Source organism: Tamandua tetradactyla, chromosome 11 (assembly GCF_023851605.1).
Source record: "Tamandua tetradactyla isolate mTamTet1 chromosome 11, mTamTet1.pri, whole genome shotgun sequence".
Taxonomy (NCBI): Eukaryota; Metazoa; Chordata; class Mammalia; order Pilosa; family Myrmecophagidae; genus Tamandua; species Tamandua tetradactyla.
The window spans coordinates 28,210,172-28,232,965 of NC_135337.1; the positions used below are offsets into that span (position 1 = coordinate 28,210,172).

A 22,794-nucleotide genomic window follows, 5' to 3' on the forward strand; every position below is an offset into this window, starting at 1 on the left:
TTAATAATTTCTGAGGAGCAAGAAGTTAACTACACACAAGGAGTGATGGCTAAGCACAAATTTTTGTTTGTTCCAGAAGATCAAAAATCTTATTTAAAAAACCCACAGGTCTTATGAATCATATTTGTTATAGGGAATTATATTTTTTTCAGTTAACCTATAGAGTAGTTACTATGTGAATTATTCGGCAACTCTATTAATGAAGTCACAGCATTTTACAAATTATCCCTCCGTGATATTTAGTGTGAACGGTCTCATTAGTCAGACTATAGGCTTAGCTTTCCACTCGCAGCCTGCTCAAAAGAAAGCGTACCCTGGTAGCTCTAATTCCAAACACACCAGAAAGTCTCGTTCTTTCACAGAATCATACTTAGGCAATTGCTATTTAACTTATTGAAGACTTTCCTTCTCACTAGATTACTTATCCACAATTAAATATTATTTTTAAAAATAATGTAGCCTGGGGTTGGGGGAGGAGATTAATAAGTAGAAAGTAAAGCAAGCGTTTTAAACTTGTTTTGTGGCAAATTTTTATATTTACTATTTTAAATCTAGGGAGCTGTTCACTCTGTGAGTCCAGGAAGGGCCCAACAGGGGGTTTGCTCATTGTTTTCCACCTCAAATCTCATATTCTTTTTGTCAAACTACTGTTACAACCACCATCGGGAACAGACTTTTTTTTTAAATTTTTTTTTTTTTTTTTTACTTTTTTATTGTATAGTGTAGCATACATACAAAGCAAAGAAAAAAAAAGCAATAGTTTTCAAAACACTCTTCAACAAGTAGTTACAGGACAGATCACAGAGTTTGTTGTGGGCTACCATATGCTCCTCTCATATTTTTCCTTCTAGCTGCTCCAGAATATAAGGGGCTAGAGGGCTGAAATACTTTTTTATCATTGTTGGCGTTTGCTTGGTTTCCATGTTGGGGCTATTACACATATAGTTTTAAATCATAAGTAATATAATCAGTTTGAAGAAGAAAAAGTTTGGCAGATATATTCTCTTTCATCATTGTCTTTATCTTTAAAAAAACATGAAGCTATTGGATTAAATAGAGCAGAGATGAACCTGATGTCTAATATCTTAATCCCACTTCTTTCTTTTCACAAAAAGTAGGCAGTTTTCCAACTGTATTAGTTTCCTATCGCTGCTGTAGGAAGTTACCAAAATCTTAGTGGATTAAAATGACTCAAATTTATTCTCTTTAAGTTCTAAAGGTCAGAAGTCCAAAATAAGCTTGTGGGACTAAAATTAAGATGTGGGCAGGGCTGCGTTCCTTCAGTGAACCTAGAAGGTTCACTCTTTCTAGGGGTGAACCTGTGTCTTGTTTTTCCCTGCTTCTAGAGATTGCCCACGTTCCTTGGCATATGGCCTGTTCTAGTTTGAAAGCTGCTGGCATGCAATATACCAGAAACAGAATGGCTTTTAAAAAGAGGAATTTATTAAGTTGCAAGTTTACAGTTCTAAGGCCGTGAAAATGTCCAAACCAACAAGTGGTTACCTTCACTCAAGAAAGGTGTTCAAATATAAAAAAAGAAAATATTTTTGCGGATTTCACATTTTGTAGATTTCAGACACTGCACATATAGGACCTAACAGTCTTATCAAAGCTGTGGACTGGATGGAGCCCTGGTGCATGCTGGGAAGTAAGTAGCTTTGACAGAAGGGGTGGTGAAGGGGACCAGAAGGCTCATATGTAGTTTGGAAGGAATATTTAATTGTGATTTTATATTTGAAAAACAAAACCAAGTCTGTGTATCAGTAATTCAGAGGGGCAGGGAGTTGGGGGTGGGGATGGGGTAGTGGATATTGAAGGAGAGTGTGTAGAGTATATGTCCCAATGTGAGCATGTGTCCAAAGACTGGTTAGAAAGTACATGTCCCATGTGTATAGATTTATGAAGCTTGTGAAACATTGGGCAAAATAATTGGGCTCCCCATTAAAACTACTTTATTACTAAGAATATAAAGCTATCCATTAAACATCGGTGGTCAGGCCTTCAATGTCTCCAGATTCAATGATTATCTCTAAACACTGCTTATATACCTACAATCCTAAAAAAATTTCTTTACAAAAGCTTAGGCAATGACAAAAAATAGGCATAGAAAGGTTACTAAAGGAGACATAAAATTACCCATTGTCATTTTGCATGTGTAGACTATGGACCCCATTATTTTAGTAAGCATGTTTTATTTCTATGATGAAGATAAAATTAACAAATGAAAAGTATTTTAAATTTCAAGAGCCTATGTAAAAAGACTTTTTGTGATTAGCTTGTAATTTAAGCAATTAATTACAAATTTCCATGCACATGAACATATATAATCAGAATTTTTTCTTCAAGTTTAGAGAAGAATTCATGATTTTCCTTCTACTCCTCCTTTCAAACCTGTTCCTCCTATGGAGAATGTCCATCTTCTCATTCATTCAAGCCAAACCATAGAAATCATCATTTGTCCACCTTTTCCCCTCACTCTTCCATAAACAGTCCGTCAACAATTACTGTCAACTCTACTTCTAAAATACATCTTGAATCCATCCATTTCTCTCCATCTCTGCTGTCAGCACTTTAATCTGAACCAGAATTTTATAAACTATGAGATGCAACCCACTGGTGAGTTATGAAGTCAGTTTAGTGGATGACAGGCAGTATTTTTTCTCTTTATAGTGAAATAAAATAGAAAAGATCAGAGTACATACCTCATGGTAAAGGTAAGCATTGTTTCATGAAATTTTTGTTTATGTGTAAGTGTCTGGGTGCCAAATTGATACATAAAATATATATCTGTTTATGAGCTGTGGTAAGAAAATATTCAAAATCCTACACTTAAGCCCACCATAATTTCTCACCTGCATTGCTTGAAACCTGGAATGCTTATTCAAAGGATGATGAGAAGCCAAACATCTTATAATGTCCTAAAGGCCCAACATGATCCGGCTCCTGGTTCTTTCTGACCACATCTTTTATGTCTCATCCTCTTCACTAATCATGTTCCAATCACACTGATTTCCTGGTCATATAAATACACCAAAACCATCCCCACCTCAGGGACTTTGCATTTGCTGTTTCCTCTGCCTAGAATGTCCTTCACAACACATGCAGATGCCTCCAGGGTCAAATCCACAGAATGGCCTTACTAAAATGCGCCCCCCACACTTGATTTTAGTTATTTCATGGCACATATTACTATCTGAAACTACCTTGTATGTTTTTGTTTTTTTTTACAAACTTGTTTGCTGCCTATTTCCTTTTTGATAGGATGTAAACTATAAGAGAGCAGAACTTTCCTTATCTGCCATGTTCACTGATGTCTCTCCAGAGCCTAAAACTGAGCTTGGCACATGTTGGTGCTCAATCATCACTTGTTGACTAAATGACTTACTATATGTGAAATACCATGTCAGGTACTAGGAATTGAAGATTAAAGATAGTGGGGATGGGGGGGGGGTTGGTTAGAGGAAGAGAATATTATTGCTTAATGGATGCAGAATTTCTCTTTGAGGTGAAACACTGGAGCAAGGGATGTTGGTGATGGTTGTACAACATTATGAATGTAATTATTACTACAGAATTGTGCACTTGAAATTGGTTAAAATGGGAAATTTTGAGTTGCATGTAAATAACTACAATAAAAAGTTAAAAATAAAGATGAAAGATACACCCTATAGCCACAATATACTATATGCATTCCCAAATTACTTAACTCTATTCTCTTCCAGACTAAGCTCCAGTGTGCAAGAACCCTGTCAATTTTGTTCACCATTTATACCCTCTGGCTTGCATTGTGCCTGGTACCTAGAGGATAATATTAAGTGGGTGAGTGAGATCTTAAATTTGTGGCAGTTTTAATACACAGGGCTGAATGATTTTCTAGCAGGTCTCTGCAGCCTAGATTAAGCATAGAAAGTGTAAATATTGGGATTGATTCAGGGTACAGATATTTAATCATTACTTGAGGTGAAGAGTCACAAAAGGAATGGACTATATAGTGTGGACTTCTTTGAACATCACTGTTTAATATAACCAATTTAGTTCTCTTTTCAGAAAATAATGAGTTGTAGTATTAATTTTCAAGTTGCCATTTCTAAAAAAATAATTAAAGTACTGGTACATCTATATTTTTCTCACTCCAATCTTTAGAACATAAATCCTAATTAGTACTTTTTTTACTCATTACAATGCTGAGAAATCATTCATATTTTTCCCTAAAGCAAGGCATTGCATTTCTTTCCTTCATGATATATTGTTCTAGAGAGTCCAACTACTGATTGTGAAAATCTGGAACATATATTACTGTAAATTAGTCCATCACCAGTTCACTAAGGATCAATAAATTTGCAGTAAATAATTAAGTGTACCACCCAACCAATAATGACATTGTTAGAATGATTCCCCTGTCTCAATGCATCCTGGTCTTAACTCTCCCACCAAAAAAAACCACAAAACCTTGGCAGTCAAAGTTTAGGTAAGCTGAGAACATAGAGATCTTCTGGAAAGTCCTGATTGCCAGTAACTGAGCCTATCAAGGTAGGTGACCCCTAGTGGCAGATAGGTTTCTTAAGCTAATTGGAGGATTCTAATTTTTTTTTGTTTTGGTGAAATAGAAAGAAACTTACTATTTACATTTTCATCAGTCATCTATGTCTCTCCATGATGGTTCTCTTTTATTGTGGGAAACAAAGAAAATAAGTTCCATATTTGGATACCATGGTGAAGATGCTTACATCTTCCAAAGACTAACACTTGGAAGAACATTAAAAAATTAAACTTGGCTTCAAGTATAGTGGGAAAGTACATCATTAAAACTTTATCTCCTTCCCCTAAAAATGTTGAAGCACTCAGCAAATATTATAGGCAGCTTTTTTGGCAAGTTTCATTGATTGCAAGTGATTCCATTTCCTCTTGCAGGAAGGGAAGATGGACTCATAAACAAGTGGCCTTACTGAAGGGCATACAGTCACAATCAAAATTAAATTTTAGGTCTACTTTGGGGGCCATCTCCAGAAATTTACACAACTGAAACCAACATTCTGAAATTGTCTGACAGGAATTATTGCAATAGTCTGCCGTACCTCCAAGCTATAGCCCAATTTTTATTCTAATCATAATAATCACAGAATGATGAAATTTGAGAGAGGAAAGACCTTCTACCCACTCAGTCTGATCTCTCACTTTACAGTTGGAGAAACAAACAAATGCCAGTGAAGTGAAAGCACTTACCTACGATGGCCGCTACCCATTGGTAAAACCAGGACTGGAATCCAGGTTTCTAGAGATGCAGACAAAAGGATTTCTCACTATGTTACTCAAAAATATCAGAGTCTTAGCATCAAGTGATTGACAAAAGCTTCTCGACCAAAAGGGGGAAGAGAGAAATGAGGTAAAATCAAGTGTCAGTGGCTGAGAGATTTCAAACAGAGTCTAGAGTTTATTCTGGAGGTTATCTTTACGCATTACATAGATATCCCCTTTTTAGCTTATGGTGTATTAGAGAGGCTAGAAGGAAGTGTCTGACACTGTAGAACTGTGTTCCAGTAGCCTTGTTTCTTTTTTTTAATTAATTAATTTATTTATTCAATATAACAATATACAAACACAAACATTCTTACCAAATAATCATTCCATCCTTGTTATATAATCAGTACTCACAATATCATTACATAGTTGTATATTCATCATCATGATAATTTCTTAGAGCATTTGCATCAATTCAGAAAAAGAATAGAAAAAAATTCATACATACCATACTCCTTACCCCTCCCTTTCATTGATCACTAGCATTTCAATCTACTAAATTTATTTTAACATTTGTTCTCCCTATTATTTATTTATTTTTAATCCATATGTTTTACTTGTCTGTCAATAAAGTAAATAAAAAGAGCATCAGACACAAGGTTTTCACAATCAGAGTCATATTGCAAAAGCTATATCATTATACAATCATCTTCAAGAAACACGGCTACTGGAACACAGTCTACATTTTCAGGCAATTCCCTCCAGCCTCTCCATTACACCTTAACTAAAAACATGATATCTATATAAAGTGTAAGAATAACCTCCAGGATAACCTCTGGACTCCGTTTGGAATCTCTCAGCCATTGAGAGATTTATTTTGTCTCATTTCACTCTTCCCCCTTTTGGACGAGAAGCTTTTCTCAACCCCTTGATGCTGAGTCCCAGTTCTGTCCCATGTTGTCAGAAAGGTCCACACCCCTGGGAGTCATGTCCATTGTAGAGAGGGGAAGGGCAGTAAGTTTGCTTGTCGTGTTCGCTGAGAGAGAAATAGCCTTGTTTCTTGAAGCTGATTATGTAATGATATAGCTTTTGCAATGTCACTGTGTGATTATGAAAACCCTGTGTCTGATGCTCCTTTTATCTAGGGTATGGACAGATGAGTAAAACTTATGGATTAAAAACAAAATAAATAATAAGGGTACAAATGTTAAAATAATTGAGTAGATTGAAATACTAGTGCTCAATGAAAGAGAGTGGTAAGGAGTATAGAAAAAAAATAAGGGGGACAAAGATTAAAATATATTGGGTAGATGGAAATACTAGTGGTCAATGAGAGGGAGGGATAAGAAGTATGGTGTGTATGAGTTTTTTCTTTTTATTTCTTTTTCTGGAGTGATGCAAATGTTCTAAGAAATGATAATGGTGATGAATATACAACCATGTGATGATACTATGAGCCATTGATTGTACACCAAGTATGGAATGTTCATATGTTAAGAACATTTGTGTTTGTATGTTGTTTCATCAATAAGAATATTTTTTAAAAAAAGAAATAAAAAAATAATAGGGAGAGCAAAGGTTAAAATAAATTGAGTAGATTGAAATACTAGTGGTCAATGAAAGGGAGTGGTAAGGGGTATGGCATGTATGAGTTTTTCCTTTCTTCTCTCTTTTGCTGGAGTGATGCAAATGTTCAAAAAAATGATCATGGTGATGAATGCACAACTATGTGATGATATTATGAGCCACTGATTGTAACTATCTCAAGAATGTTTGCATGTCAAGAATGTTCATGTTTGTAGGTTGTTTTGGTTTGATAATAAAAATAAATTTAAAAAAAGAATGTGTGTTTGTTCATTGTTTATAATAAAATATTTTTTTTAAATCAGAGTCTGTGCTGAGACCCAAAGAGGGCTATTCTCCTATTAGTTGCCATAATCAGTGGGGGTGGTTGAGCTAATTTCTTTGATCTTTAGGTTGAAAAAATACAACAGTTCAGGTGCAATTGTAAAAGCCAACTTTGGACAAGAAGTTCTGAGATCTAGCCTGTCAACCAATAATAAGTTTATTTATCCTTATTATCCCAGGTATTAACCTGGCAATCTAGTAAGTGCTCAATAAATGTTAAAAGAATGTAATGCATTTATACCTCTCAACTATACCTGTTTATTCATTTTTCTGTTTCTTTTTTTCTTTTTTTGGGGGGGGAGGGGGGTTGAGGCAGGGTACATGGTCCAGGAATCAAACCAGGTCTCCCACATGGCAGGCGAGCATTCTACCACTGAACCACCCATGCATCCTTCTGGTTTGTTTTTAGTAGGGAAGATGACCCAATCCTTTAATACATGGTCTTGAGGATGAGTAAGATACAGATCAGTAAGAGAGCAAAGGACATCCAAGCTAGAAAATAATAAGTGTAAGGGCTTGGATTTAGGTAAGCATGGCCTATGGTAGACAGGGGCACCCACACTGTTGGATGTTCATGTGGAAGGTGAGGTTGAATAGATTAGGGTAGAATTAAATTGTTGAGAATCTTCAATAAGTAATATAGACTTGGGAGTGGAGCAGAGATGTGATAAAAGTTAAAGCAGTGTTTAGAAAGGATAAGTCAGTCAGTAGCACATGCAATAAATGGGCAGGGAGAGAGCGAAGGGAGGCAGAAATTGATTAGGAGACTGTATGGGAGCACAAGAGTGTACACTTTGCCTCACCATTTCGCCGCTTAATACGTCACAATCTGAAACTGTAAAACTAATATTGTCACTGCAGCTACCAGCCCCTGCTATAGGACACATGGTTTCTTCTGCTCCACTCTTCAAAATTTTGCCCCTCCTCTCTCCATCCCAGACACTAACTCACCTCGGTTGCCAATTGCATGGTAAGGGTGCAAGTCTCCCATAGCAGCTACTAGACCTGCAGCCCAAAACTCTGCAGAAGGGCTTTATTCTTTGAGTACCTCACCTTCATCTCTTTCAAGTCCTTGATCTGGCAAGGCTGGGCTGACACCGTGGAGAGCAATGAATCACAGGGAAAGAGGGGAGGATACTGAAAGGGGTATGAGGAAACCATGTGTCAGTGGCAAGTCCGGGAACTGGAATATACAGATAGAAGGGGTCAAGACAAGACAGTGGGTTAGAAATCAGAAAAGCAATCAAAACCACAATAGTGAGTCACTTTCAGAGAACTTTTTCTTCCCTCTGAATTGAATTCTGCACAAGTTTGCCTTTATGTTAAAAGTCTATTGAAACAGGAGCAACCAAAAGGGCTGCATAAGATGCTCCAGAGTGCTGTTCCCCTGTCGAATCATTGAACAACTGGCAAAAACTGAGAGAGCTATCTTTCTCAAAACCACAGAAAACATTTAAAGGAGTTCATAACTTGACAAGTACCAAGGCAAAAAAATGGATCTTTAAAAACATTAGGAGAAGGGTACACGGGTGGTTCGGTGGTAGAATACTCACCTTTCACGTGGGCAACCAGGGTTCGATTCCTGGACCATGTATCTAAAAAAAATAATTAAAATTACGGGGAGCTCACTGCACACTTGGTGACACTGTCTCCCATGCCCCCCTGGTGTGGTGTGGAACCAGCCTGACATACAGGCACCATGGGGGTGCCTGGCTCTATTCCAGAGGGAGCTGGGGAACCCCTATGTCCCTACAGGATTGCCTGTATGTCAGTGCTTGAAGAGAACCATGACCAGAGAGATAGTAAATAAAATGTCTCATGCCAAGGACAAGGAGAGAGATCTGAAAGCTGTAAGAGAAAAGTAATGCGCTGTGTACAAGGGAGCCCCTCAAATATTAAGTGCCAACTTCTCATCAGAAACCAAGAGGAAAGAGGGCAGTGAGACAAATATTTAAAGAGCTGGAAAAAAAATTACTAACCAAGAATTTTATATCCAGCAAGATTGTATCCAAAAATGAAGGAGATTACGAAAGAACAAATGAAAAAAAAAGAGGGAAAAATTAAGACATCCCCAGATATACAAAAACTGAAGGAGTTAATCATCATAAGTTCTGCTCTACAAACAATGCTAAAGGGAGCACTTCAGACTGAAAGGAAAGGACACTAGACGATGAATAGAAGTGGCATAAAGATATAAAAATGTCTAGTAACGGCAGGCATCTGGGCAACTATGAATGTCAGTACCATTGCATTTTGTTTTTAAGTATATAACTACACTTTTTACTTCTCATAGGTTCACAGAATGCCAGTGGGCAAAAAATAATGATAAATCTATGGGTTTGGACTTATATAATGAATAATTTGTCACAAGCACAACAAAAAAGTGGGGGAGCAGAAAAGTATAGAAACAGTGTATGTGTATGCTATTGAAGTTAAGTTGGCATCAAATAAAAAATCATTGTTATAGATTTAGGATGTTAAATTGAAGCCCCATGGCAATCACAAGCCCTCTTAGAGAGTTTGGGTTGATGCCGCCCAAAGACCAAAGGAGACATCCGGCACGAAATTAGACATGAATTTGGATTAGGATTTAGGAACAGGAGAGGATCTTCCAACAGTGGCAGCTGGCCTTGGAAAATGAAAGTGAATGCTCGACAAAGGGGGCGGGGGTGGGGAGGGGAATGCAAGGGTTTATAAGGGTTTAGGACAAGGATGTGAGAACAGAATTTCAGCAGAGTTTCATGACACAGGAGTTTGGAGTTCTGTTATCAACAGTGATCAAGGGAGGGGAGTTTTAATGCTTTATGATACCATCTGTTCATTCTTCCACTACCACCACCCCGAGTAGATCTGAGGCTTTAATTTCTGTCCCGGTCAATGTAGGTGGCTATGTGCAGTAACTTGGTCTCAGTATGAGGGGCTCGTTCCCTGGGTCTCCACAATCCACCCCATGCAGCAGACCGCATTGACCATAGGACAGACATTGCATCTACCCCATCTTACATAGTATGAGAATAATAGGGTTCCCCCACACAGAAATAACACCCCCACAAAGAGATGCCACCTTCGCTAAGAAAGGGATTAAATCATTTCCCAGTTATTAGGAGTGTGGGGTAAAGGGTTATATAAGGTAAGGGGAACATAGGGCTGTCCCCACATACTATGTCCTGTAAATGAGAAGATTCATTTTCAGATCTTCCAATGTGTTAAATTCTGTCAGGCCAAGAGAGTATTCCATGCAGCACAATTTGCAGGGGTCATAGTCTAAGGAAGGCCAGTAGCGCCTGAAGATGGCAAATCCATGCAAACCCAGTGTTGGGTTTGATTGTGGGTATGAGTTACCATCGAAGTCCACTGTAGAAAGGTGTTTGCTAGGGCACTATGGGCAAAAAGAAAGATGTTTATGGGGAACAATAAGAGTTCATTCCTGCCCATCTAACAATATATATGCTAGTGGTCTGTTGCTTGACATCAAGGTACCAGGCAGAGAAACATTATGGGGAGGTTTTACTTTTATTTGTATTGTGTGTGTGTATGGGGGGGGAGGGCATATCTTACTTTAAGCCTTCATTTATAGCACATACAATAATGGACAAACAGAAGAGTTGCTGATATTTGAACATAGAAACATACAGAAGTTCCTTGAAATTCAGGTCGCTAAGATAAGAGCATTCAACAAGGAAAGAAACCTCCCTCGATATTTTGAAGACTGTTTTTACATTGTAAAGGATGGCTAGACACATTAGCTCAAAGTAGTAGGATGTGCCTTGCAGAGAAAGGGGAAAGCCTTTTATCATATTATTAAGCAAATACTTATCGGCAGTTCCACTATGATAAAGTGAGTTGGATACCTTTCTTGGATTAGGCTAGGGCAGAACATTTAGTAAAATGGGGGTCCTGGGCAGGGATGAGAACCAGGAGAAAGGGAGCACCAAAGAGCAAGCAATGCCAAGCAAATTAATTCACATCCCTTAAACACAGATGAGGCACACCACTCTATGACCCTACACATGGGACATACAAGGACAGCCAGCAGGTGTTTACTGCTCTCATTACCTGGTGCTAATGGTCTGAATTTAGCCCACATAGAAATCCTTGACCAGCAAATTAATTTGTCATTAAATTTAAGTTATATAGAATCTTAAAGAAATTCTTACCAAAAAATTTATATGTATATATTCCTATCTGCTTACTTAAAGCAATGGTTATACATTGAAAATTCCTGTTCTCATAAGGGTTTGTTCTATACAATGGAATGGTTTAAGAAAAGCATTGCCTAATTCTATCTTTATTTTGCACTTTCAAAAGGGACTGAAGGAATAGAGAGAAAGTGTGCCTAATTCTTTGAGTTCATGGTCAATGCCAACACGTGCATCACTATTGCAATTTCCTTTCTCATGATCCTCATATGTGGGGACCAGCTGATATAAAACCAGTCTTCTCTGATTCGAGATCCATCCATATTTTTTGTATGTTTCAATGCTTAGGGAAAGCTATGTTTAGGGAAAGCTAATGAAGTCCATTATATCCTACTTCTACAGTGAATTATCACAATTTTCTAGCTCAAGCGTATGTTAAAACTGCAGAGGGCTTCAACTCAACATCTAAATTTTAAAGCTGTAGCAATTCTGACAAATAATGTCAGAGGGCTCATCTCAGGAATGAAAGAACAATTGCTCAGATGTTCTGAGCAGTCAAGCTCTTGCTCTTGGCTCTGTCCCCCTTCCAGGCTCAGGTGGACATGTAAGGCGGTGGTGGCTCCTTGGCAATGCCGTTCACTGCAGTGTCATTCCACGGGTAACAGCAGTGTAGTGTCATGGCTGGTAACACAAACCAGGACATCAGAGGAGTTTCTGCCATTGATATATCTGTAGCAGTTCCAAATGCAGCTAATCAGGTAACCCTAAAAAGTCAAGATCATGCTGATAGACAGAAATATGATAAGGACCAAACAGGTAGGATTCATTGGCATGATATCATCTCTGTAAGGAAAAATAGGAGGCAGCTGTCATGTGTACTCCTGAATGGATTTGGATAAAATAAGCCCAGTGACTGCCAGCAAGATATTCTGGACAAAATTCAGGTAATAGAAGGGGTTGAGCCAGGCAGCCTGTTGCTTGTATTCTCCATTGCACATATCAGAATTATGAGAAGGAAAATTGCAACAGCGATACACATGTTGGCATTGTCTATGTACTCAAAGACACCTCCTAGTTGAGAACTTGAAAAGTGATACTGATCTGGATCAGCGAAGGCACTCAATAAAATCAACAGCATTAATGATAAGGCAGCACAGGCAGGAGCTATGGGAGTAGAACCGCGTCCAGGGTGCCACCATCACTGGGGCTGCCACATGCGCCAAGTTTGCAGAAGTGTGGGCAGAGTCACTCCGGCCTCCATGTGTTCACCCCACACTAGAGCAGGAGCTCTTCCTCTGCTGCTGGCTTCCAGCTCCCTGGCTGCCCACTAGCCCTTGCATGGTGCTTTCCAGAAGAACTTGGGACCTCCGCCGCTCTGGGACCCTGGGATCTGAAGATAGCAGTGGGTATGGGGAGGTTTGAAATATCCTTGCAAATTTTGAGAGCCCTTCACCATCACATTATTAGTCTAGGGTCCACATAGTTATACATAAGGTTCCCATGGGAATAAGAGGCCCAGATTGATGATAAAATTTTTAACAGGCACTTTTTTGCATCCAATTCTAATATTTTGGGTGATTCCTAGTCCCACAGGCTTGAGATTCCCAAGACACGGCTGCATAGGCCAGCATTAAGGCCAAAGGACCTCATTTTCTATTTGTATGGTCTGATGAATAGGCAACAACAAATTATTATTATTACAGCTTTTAGGCTGCAAAGCAGCTGGCCTTTAATTTGTAATTTCAGGGCCAGCATTGGTCCTGCTATTAGCATTTCAGTAAGAGCTGGGGCCTCAGACTGCTGCAGAAATGAGGCTTGAAAGAGATTTTTAATCCATTGTTGCAAGGACCTTTTACTATCTTTTAGTTGTTTCTTCAAAAAAAAAAACACATTCAATCTTTCAATAAGGCCTGCGCTTGTGGGATTATAGGGCAGATGGACGTCCACATGATGTCCTGATCCATGGTCCAGGATTGAGCTATTTGCACAGTGAAAGGGGTCCCCCAGTCAACCTGGGTAGACACTCCGTAGAGAGCACTCACTTTCTCCAAACAACTGGTGGTGGTCCTCGGGTTTGCCTTCCAAACTGGGAAAGCTAACAACAGTACTATAGCCATGTCTGTTACAGGACAAAGGTGGTAGATTCTTTTGTCCAATGCACTCAAATGACCAATTCCTAAGACACTAGGTTTCAAAGAGAGAAAAAGTTAATTACTAGGTGCATAGCAGGAGATCGGAAAGCCTATTGGCCCAAATCTGCCTCCCGGAAGTGCATAGTTTTATAGAATTACTAGATGAGCAAGTTTAGGATAATGAACACAGTGGCCCAGCTGAAATAGAGATAATCTAATTATTGAGCATGCACAGATTGATTACACGCTTAGTCACAGAGCGTATGTAAGAAAATGGCTGCCTTAATACGATGATGGGCGTGATTTTTAGTATTATAATGAGGTATAGGTGACTTGTAAGTTAAAGTCTAAGCTACTTTGTATGTCAGGCAGGCCCATTTTGGTTAGATCCAGTCTCGTTATAGGACAACTTTGGATTTGGGGTGGGTTAAGTTCTGGGCTGACCCAGGGCCCTCTATTAATAGACATTAAGGGTGTCTTTTGTGATTACGAGACTCTAAAGTTGAAAAGCTGGGTAAATGGGTACAAATGAAGGCTAGTCACAGGGGCACAAAATAAAGTCTATACAGTAATTATCAGAGACCAAGGCAGCTGGATTACAATTTAGAGATTTCAGGTATTTCCCTCTACTTCAAAATACCAGAAAACAAAAAGGAATATCTATATAATGATTCAGTAATCAAAATCGTCCCTTAAAACCTAATTTCTCAGTTACATGTCCACAACAATAAAATCATACCTCGCTCTGTCTGAGAGCGGAAGGAGACCGATGTAATCCACTTGTCACTGAGTCACCAGGATTTGTGACCAGCTAATGTGTTTCAGCTGGTGTGGTAGCTTACATGGTTGATGCAGGGAGCACAATGGGCACTCTCTACTGATGTCCACTGGTTATTGGTACATGATTGGCAGCTTTAACTTTCATCATTGGCAGGCATCCCAGATGCCTTTCCACAATTCTTGTCCCCAGAGGGGACTTATGTCTCGCCATTGTTCCTGCTTCCAGATTGCCATCCAGGTCATACGGCCTTTGTAAATAGTCCAGCTGTCAGTGCAGATAGTTAGTACATCTCCTGGCTCATACGCAATTCCTATCCATACGCCTCTTTACTCAGTCCATTGACTGCTTTGCGTAGTGCCAATCTCCCTCCATATAGTGTCGGGACTGGGTTGTACTGCCACAGCTGTCCACGTGGGAAGCCGCCCACCAGCGGGCTCATCGATATACCAAGCAAATTTGGAAATGCTACCTATGTCTTCTAAATTGGGCATTTCAACAGCTATTTCAGGTGCAGGCACTTTAGCTGTTAAATCTTCTATATTGGATGCTGGCCTGAGAATCTCATGCATTTCTGCAATCAGAGGGCTGGTATTGCCGATGCTGGGCTATAGCAGGCAGGCTTTCCATTCGGTCAGTGTGCCCAGTAGACACTGCAGAGTGTGGATTAGAAGCTGCATCAGTTATCCACCCCTGAAAAGGGATGACCATTTTTAAGGTGACTAGGCATCTTTGTGTCAGTCCCTCTACTTGCAAAAAGGCATTATTTGCAGTACACAATTACTTTTCCAGGGGACTGTATCTCAGTTCTTACCCTTCCCATAATTGTGACCAAAAGCCAAGGGGGAATTTATTCAGAATGTTGCCTCTGCCACAGACACCACCCAAACCCAATATCAATGCTGGCTACAACCAATTCACAGGGCAAGTCTGGATCTCTGCTCCCCAATGCTTGTTGCTGTTCTGTTGTGAAGTTTGTCTTTTCAAAAGTAGCTTGCTGGAGGTCCTCTCATTTACAAGTACAACCTTTTCTGATTAGCATGTACTGAGATTTTAACATTTGTGTTAAATGAGGAACAAAAGGTTTCCAATACCCCAAGAAAGTGTTGCTTTGGCATATGGGCATAGGAAGATATTTTATCATATCAATTAATGCAGAAAGAATAATTTTTGTCTTACCCAACCACACAACACTTAAGAATTTGACAGGGCAGCCAAGGCATTGAGGTATGTTGCAATTAATTGCCATCCCCAACTCTCAAGGTAAGATAAAATGAGCCTGAGGTGTGTTTTAGTCCTGAAAGAGAGTTACTAGTTAACAGGACAGCATCAATATAGTGAAATAGACTTCTCCACTTAGCCAAATCCTTTGCCACGAGGCTATGGCAGATGGTCGGGCTATGTAAGAGCATGTGAAAGTCCTTTGTTCTCTTTCCCAGGTGAAGGTGAGAGCAGGTTGACAGGGAATATTAAAGGAAGCATTAGTTAAATGTAAAACAAAGTGATAATGACATAATTGGATGCTAATTCCTTGCCCTTGGAACCACTGCATACAAAGTGACCTTATTTTATCCTTTGTTTCCCAAATCTCTTCCAGATGACATGCAGTGGCTTTCACCTCTAGATCTGCTTCAGTAGCCATTTGCAGAGTTCCTTTAGGCTTTTGTCTGTATTGATTTCCAACTTCATGTAACTCAGCGGCAGTATAGTCCTGCACAGTAAATAAGATCTTTTGATCAGAAGGGGGTGTTGGGACAACTGCAGTGGCAGCAGCACCCTCAGCCGCAAACTACCCAGCTTGAGGTGGGGGGAGGGCAGGGAGAGGGTGCTGAACAGGGTTCTGATGATCTTTTATTGGACCAGAAGATGAACAAGCTTCCTTTCTTCATTTTCAATATCCCAGTCAGACTGGGGCTGATCATTATCTGAAGGGAAATCAACAGGATCCTATATTTTAGGGTCTCAGTCAGGGGGGGTCAGGACAAACCTTACTTGCCTTTTGTGCAGTCTAGGCCCTCTTACTCTAACATACCGACATGCCAATATTTCTAAACTCTCATTTGTATGGCATAGCCTCTCATTCAGTGAATCCTTCAAATCTGCTTGGGTTATGCATAAGTCCCTTTTTAACTTAAGTTCTTATTTTAGGTGGTGAATCACAGATTTAGCCCATGGTCTCTTCCATGGGCGAATGTGAAGCTCCTAAAGTGGGCCAAGTGATGGCTGTGGTGGCCTGATGGCTCTTCTTTTTCTTATGAAATCCTAACTGTCCTGTGGCCTGCTGCAGGAATACTAACACTAGGAGGCCAGCCACCCCTCCCCAGCTAGATGCTGAAGGCCATCCTGAGATTCCCCCACCCCCACCCATGAAGTCTCCCTTCCCAGTATTTATGCCTTTTATTGCCAGTGGCTCTTTGGTCTCCTGGCTGGCTCACCAATTGTTCCAACCCAGCTCTTGGAGGTCTTGGGTGGAGACAGCCCACAGACCAAAGGACACATCATGTACGAAGTTAGACATGAATTTTATTAGGACTTATGAACACAAGAGGATCTTCCGCAGTGGCAGCGTGCCATAGAAAATGGAAGTTAATGCTCCACAAATGGGGTGGGAAAATGCAAGGGTTTATAAGGGTTTAGAACAGGTGTGAAAACAGAATTTTTGAAGGGTCTCATGACATAGAGGTTTGGATTTTTGTTATCAACCAATGATCGAGGGAGGGGAATGTTCATGCTTTGTTTAGGATACCATTTGTACATTCTTCCACCACCATCACCACCACCACCACCACCCCTCACTACCCCCGATGAGATTTGATGCTTCAATTTCTGTCCCAGTCATTGAAGGTGGCTATGTACAGTAACTTATTCTTAATATGGAAGAGGGACTCAGGCACTGGGGCTCCAAAGAAATATATGAAAAACGTATACAAAAAGAAACATAAAGGGACTCAAAATGGTACACTACAAAAATTCAAATGAACATGACAGTAGGTATTAAAAGAAGAACTGTTCTTGGGCCACGGTGGCTCAGCAGGTAAGAATGCTTGCCTGCCAAGCTCGAGGACCTGGGTTCGTTTCCCAGTGCCTGCCCATGTAAATAAAAAAAAAAAAAAAAAAAAAAAAAGAAGAAGAACTGAAAGGCAAAAACCAGTATAACTTACTTACAAAAACCAAATAGCAAAATGGTGGAAGAAAGTCCTGAATTATCAATAGTCACTTTAAATGCATATGAAATAAATTTGCCAGTCAAAAAGCAGAGATGGGCAGAATAGATAAAAAAGGCCTGATCCAAACATATGCTTTTTTTTTAAAGAGACACTTAAATTCAGACACAAGTAGGTTTAAAGTGAAAGTATGGAAAAAAAATATGCCACACAAAGAGTAAGCAAAAGAAAGGTGGGGTCATTATATGGATGTCAGATAAAATAGACTTCAAGTAAAAAACCATTACAAGGGACAAAGAAAGTCACTATGTACTGATAAAAGAAACAATTCAACACAATATTGTGAATGTAATTAACACTACTGAATTGTATACTTGAAAGTGGCTAAAATGGGAATTTTCGAGTTATGTATACCACAATAAAAGGAAAGAAAAGTCTGTCATAGGTGCCACTTTTCTGTTCTAATATCAATACCTTCTCTCCTCATTCATGGCAAATTGCCTCAGAACTTGTCTTCCCTCTTTTCCCTGCTCATCCACAGTCTCCTTACGAGCTGCTGCCAGCCTGCTCACCCACTTCCCCCTGAGTGTGGTTCTCTACATCCTGACATCACAACCTGTAGTAGATGTCGCCTTTCAGTTTTCAGTCTCGTTCACAAGTTATGCTGTATTTCTAAATCCTTTTGGCTCTCTCTCTGCAATATTAATCATATCCAGCCATTTTATCTATTTTTCTTATCTCAGGCAAAGCGTCAGTCTTAACTATGTTACAGCCCATGGCCAGTCTCTCCATCACTAATTTATTTTGTACTGCCATTCATCTCATTTGATGCAGAGAACCTTCCTCAGATGGCATTGTAATCACATCACTAAGCCCTCAAAGCTACATTGCTAATTGCCTCATTTCAAATTAAAGCTCTTGCTGATAGCATGGAAGAGTTGGAAGAAATGTCATAGATATGTCAAACATAATTTTACAGATAACAAAACTAAGATTCAGGGAAATTAAAGTGTTTCATGGTTACCTTAGGCTTTTAGGCACCTCACCATTTGCAAAGTGCTCTTTCCTAATTTACAATTTAAACAAAATCCTACCATCTTTTACCCCCACCATTCACACATCCCTTCTACCCACCAACAAAGTAGACTTTTAAAACTGCTCATTTCATCTCCTTAAAGCCTCTCATGATTAGTCAGCCTGACAATATAATCATTCTAGGAAGTCTAATTTCTGGGCAAGGTTTGGTTTTTGGTCGTATTGGCCCACCGGGTCCAGACTTGAGCTCTCCTGTAAGCTTAAGCAGCCTACTGGGGTCACTGAGATCCAGTGGTGGGTGCTGCTTCCTCATTCATGGCTCTAAAAGGAGCATCTGATCATTGGCAGTGGAGGAAACAATGGGAGGATATGTTCTCTCATATATAAAGGGTTGTATATCATTTACATATGTAATCATTTACATGGAAATGAATTTTAAACTATTAATAAAACCATATCTGCCACATGGTGTGTGTGTGTATATACACGTTATGTATATGTATATGTCTGTGTATGTGTGTGTGTGTATGTATATGAAGGTGAATAATATACATTTTGTATTTTAACATATAAAAAGTCATAAAATATCTTATATCCTGACATGATGTATGGGAATTTCATTGCATTAATTTTCCTTCATAAAGTCCTGTCACTCAAAATGCCAGGTTGTGAAGACCCAGGGCCCCCGCTTCTCTTCCATATTGAAAATAAGTTACTGCATGTAGTTTTCTACAATGACTGGAGCAGAAATGAAAGCATCAAAGCTCCTTACAGGTGTGGGGGTGGACGTTGGTGGCGGAAGAATGTACAGTTGACTTTGTAAACAAAAGATTAAAACTTCCCTCCCTGATCACTGTTGATAACAAAACTCCAAACCCCTGTGTCATGAGGCCCTTCTGAAACTCTTGTTCTCACAGCCTTGTCCTAAACCCTTATAAGCCCCTGCACAACCCCTGCCCCCTTTGCAGAGTACTAACCGTCATTTTCTATGGCCAGCTGCCATTGTGGAAGATTCTCTCCTGTTCATAAGTCCTAATAAAATTCACCTGTAACTCCTTGCTTGCTGGGTTGGAACAATTAGTGAGCCAGCCAGGAGACCAAAGAGCCACCAGCCATAGCAGGGCAAACTCTTGGAAGGAAGAATCCATGGGGGAAATCCCAAGTTGGCCTATATCATCCACGTGGGGAGGGGTGGCTAATGGGGACCACCGTGAGAGTATGGTGACTCCCTGAAAACTCTGGCAGGGTTGCTAACTGTTTTGCAATAGATAGGACAACTAAATTTGAGTTATAAATAATTCAAATAATAAAAGTGGCTATAGCAATGGCCCCTGGTTGGAGCCCTATGAATGGCTACCAAGGTAGAACAAGTGGTGAAAGTCACTGCATGCCATTTGGAAGAGATGTGGGAAGCAAAGGATTAAGTATGGCCACCTTTGTATGCTGCAGTTCCAAATGTTGCCTCTTTCCTACAAGGAATTAGCATCCAATTGTGTCATTATCACTGTGTTTTAAATTTAACTAATGTTTTCTTTAGTATTCCTTTAAATAAGTACAGCCAACCTGTTTTTAACTTCACATGGGAAGGAGAACAAAGGACTTTCATGGTGGCCCCCAAAAGCTACCCAACCATCTGCCATAGCCTCCTGACAAAGGATTTAGCTAAATAGAAAGGTCCTGCAAATGTAACTCTCATTCACTATATTCACAATGTCATATTAACCAGTAACCCTCTTTCAGAACTAAAAGAAAACTCAAGCTCAATCCTTTATCACCTTGAAAGTTAGGGATAAGCAATTAATTGCAGCAAACTGCGATGCTTTGATTGCCCTGTCAAATTCTTAAGTGGTATATGGCTGGGTAAGACAAAAATTATTCCCCCTGCAGCAACTGATTAGGAACAATGTTTTCCTATGCTGCATATACAAAAAAACAGGAATTGTGGAAGGACATCCGGGATGCCTGCCAATGATGAAAGTTCCAGCAGTCAATCATGCACCAGCAGCCAGTGGGCATCACTGGAGAGTGCCTCTCATGCTCCCTGCATTGACCGTGTAAGCTACTACACCAGATGAAACACATTGGCTGGTCACAAATCCCAGTGACCCAGTAGCAAGTGGAATACATTAGTCCCTTTCCGCTCCCAGATGGGGTGAGGTATATTTTACTGCTGTGAACATATAGCTATAGGACTGTTGTTAGCTTCCCAGTGGGGAAGCCTAATCCAAGGGCCACCATCCAATGTGAACTCTCTGTGTGGAGTGCCTAGATGTGAGTGGGGGACTCCTTTCAGTGGGCAGATAGTCCAATCCTGGGCCATGGATCAGAACATCATGTGCACATTTCATCTAATCGACAATCCCACACATCAGGGTTTAGTGAAAGAATGAGTGGTTTATGAACGAAACAGCTAAAAGATAATAATAGGCCCTTACAACAGTGGACTAAAACAGCTTATCAGGCCTTAACTCGCTTGAATGTAAGGAGCTACAGCCCCAACTCCTATTGAAATGCTAAGGGCAGGACTTTATCCTGGTCCTGGAAATACAAATTACACGGCCAGCTGCTTTACACCCTAAAAGGGGGAATAATAATGATTTGTTGTTGCCTATGCTTCAGATCATACAAATGGGGGAAATGAGGTCCTTTAGCCTTAATGCTGGTCTATGCAGCTCCCAAAATATTATAATCTTACACAGACACACAAAATGCCTGTTAAAAATTTTATCACCAATTCAGGGCCTCCTATTCCCATGGGAATTATATGTATAATTACATGGACCCTTTTTATACCTAGATTCATGATTAATGTCATCGTAGAGGACTAAAAATTTGCAGGGGGAGAATATCTGGTATTTAAAACCTCCCCATAATTTTCCTCTGCCTGGTACCTTGTTGTCAAGCAATGGAACTCTAGCATGTATATTGTTAGATCCACAGGAATTACCCCTTATTGTTCCCCATAAACATCTTTCTTTTCACCCATAGGGCCCTAGCAAACATCTTTCTACAGCAGGCTTCAGCTGTAACTCATGCCCACAATCAGACCCAATGCTGGGTTTACATGGATTTGCCCTCCTCAGGCGCTACCAGCCTTCCTTAGACTGTGACCCCTGTGAGTTGTACTGTGCAGAGTCCTGTTGGCCTGCAGAATTCAATGTGTCTGAGAAAATCTGAAAAAGGATCTTCTCATTTATAGGACACTGTATGTGGGAACACACCTATGTCCCCACTAGCTTAAACATAACTCTTTACCCCATACCCCTAGTAATGGGGAAATCATTTAATTACCTTTCTTGGCCATGGTGGCATGTCTTTTGGGGGTGTTATCTCTGTGTTGGGGGACTCCTAGAGTTCTGTTGTGGAATGGATGCAATGTCTGTCCTAGGGTCAGTATTGTCTGCTGCACAGAGATCATCAAATCTCCTCGGGGTTGGTGGTAATGATGGAAGGATATACAGATTGTATTATAAACAGAGCATTAGAAACTCCCCTTCCTTGATCACCGTTGATAACAAAACTCAAAACCCCTGAGACCCTGCTGAAACTCAGTTCTCATATCCTTGCCCTAAACCCTTAGAAGCTCTTACACTCCCTCCACCCCATTTATGGAATGCTAACCTTCTTCTCCTGTTCCTAAATCCTCCTAAATCCTAATAAAATTCACATCTAACTTCATGCCTGATGTGTTCTTTGGTCTTCGGGCTGCCACAACCCTAGCCCTCCAAGAGCTGGGTTGGGACACAGGTATGTACACATAGAATTTTCTTGTTTTTTTATCATTTTTTCTCCATTCCATACAGTCCTATCTTCCTTCTTTGTCATTTTTTTCAAACTTCCATCTACTCTTGATCTTTATCTTGAATAGAAATGCAGCCCTTCCTCCCTATTACCTTTCATGTGTCCATGTAAGTGCTCTTCTTTGAAAGTTTTGTTCAGGTAGTTTCTGGATGATATATGCAATGATTTGATAAGATGGCAAGACCAAATGTAACTTTACAATTTAGAGGTAGACAGACAGAGGAAGCAGAGGAAGGAGCTGTTCGGCAATGGCAGGGAGGATCTAGGAGCACTTTGCCACAAACAATGGGCACAGCTCAAGCAGATGTGGTGTGCACAGTGCTTACATAGTCTAATTTAGGAGTTGCATCCAGGAATACCTGTCAGCATATCAGTTACTAGCATGGGCAAGAGTTGCAACATTGCCATATTGCTTATTTTTAACATGCTGAAGGGGCATCAAAAGAGAGGGACTGCAGTAAGACGTTACTAAAAACTACAGAATGGGAGAATAAAGGAGTGAGAAAGCCTGATGCGAGGGAGAGGTGCCTCACTGAAATTTGCCTTGAGTGGTTCTGACTTCTTGTAATTTTACCTGTGGCCTATCTCTACTGACAGCT

General features: G+C 40.0%; 1 protein-coding gene and 1 pseudogene across 1 annotated transcript in view; both read right to left on the reverse strand.

Annotated features, from left to right (window-relative positions):
* Positions 1-22,794, reverse strand: part of RWDD3 (RWD domain containing 3) — an 85,823-nt gene that overhangs the window by 57,741 nt on the left and 5,288 nt on the right. The window contains exons 2-4 of the mRNA XM_077120178.1: positions 8,700-8,741; positions 8,200-8,329; positions 5,224-5,272 (exon numbers count right to left, since the gene is read on the reverse strand). Of these exons, the coding sequence (XP_076976293.1) occupies positions 5,224-5,272; positions 8,200-8,307 (157 nt within the window). The 5' untranslated portion in view covers positions 8,308-8,329; positions 8,700-8,741. The remainder of the gene's footprint in view (positions 1-5,223; positions 5,273-8,199; positions 8,330-8,699; positions 8,742-22,794) is intronic.
* Positions 11,374-12,484, reverse strand: LOC143649096 (lysosomal-associated transmembrane protein 4B pseudogene; annotated as a pseudogene).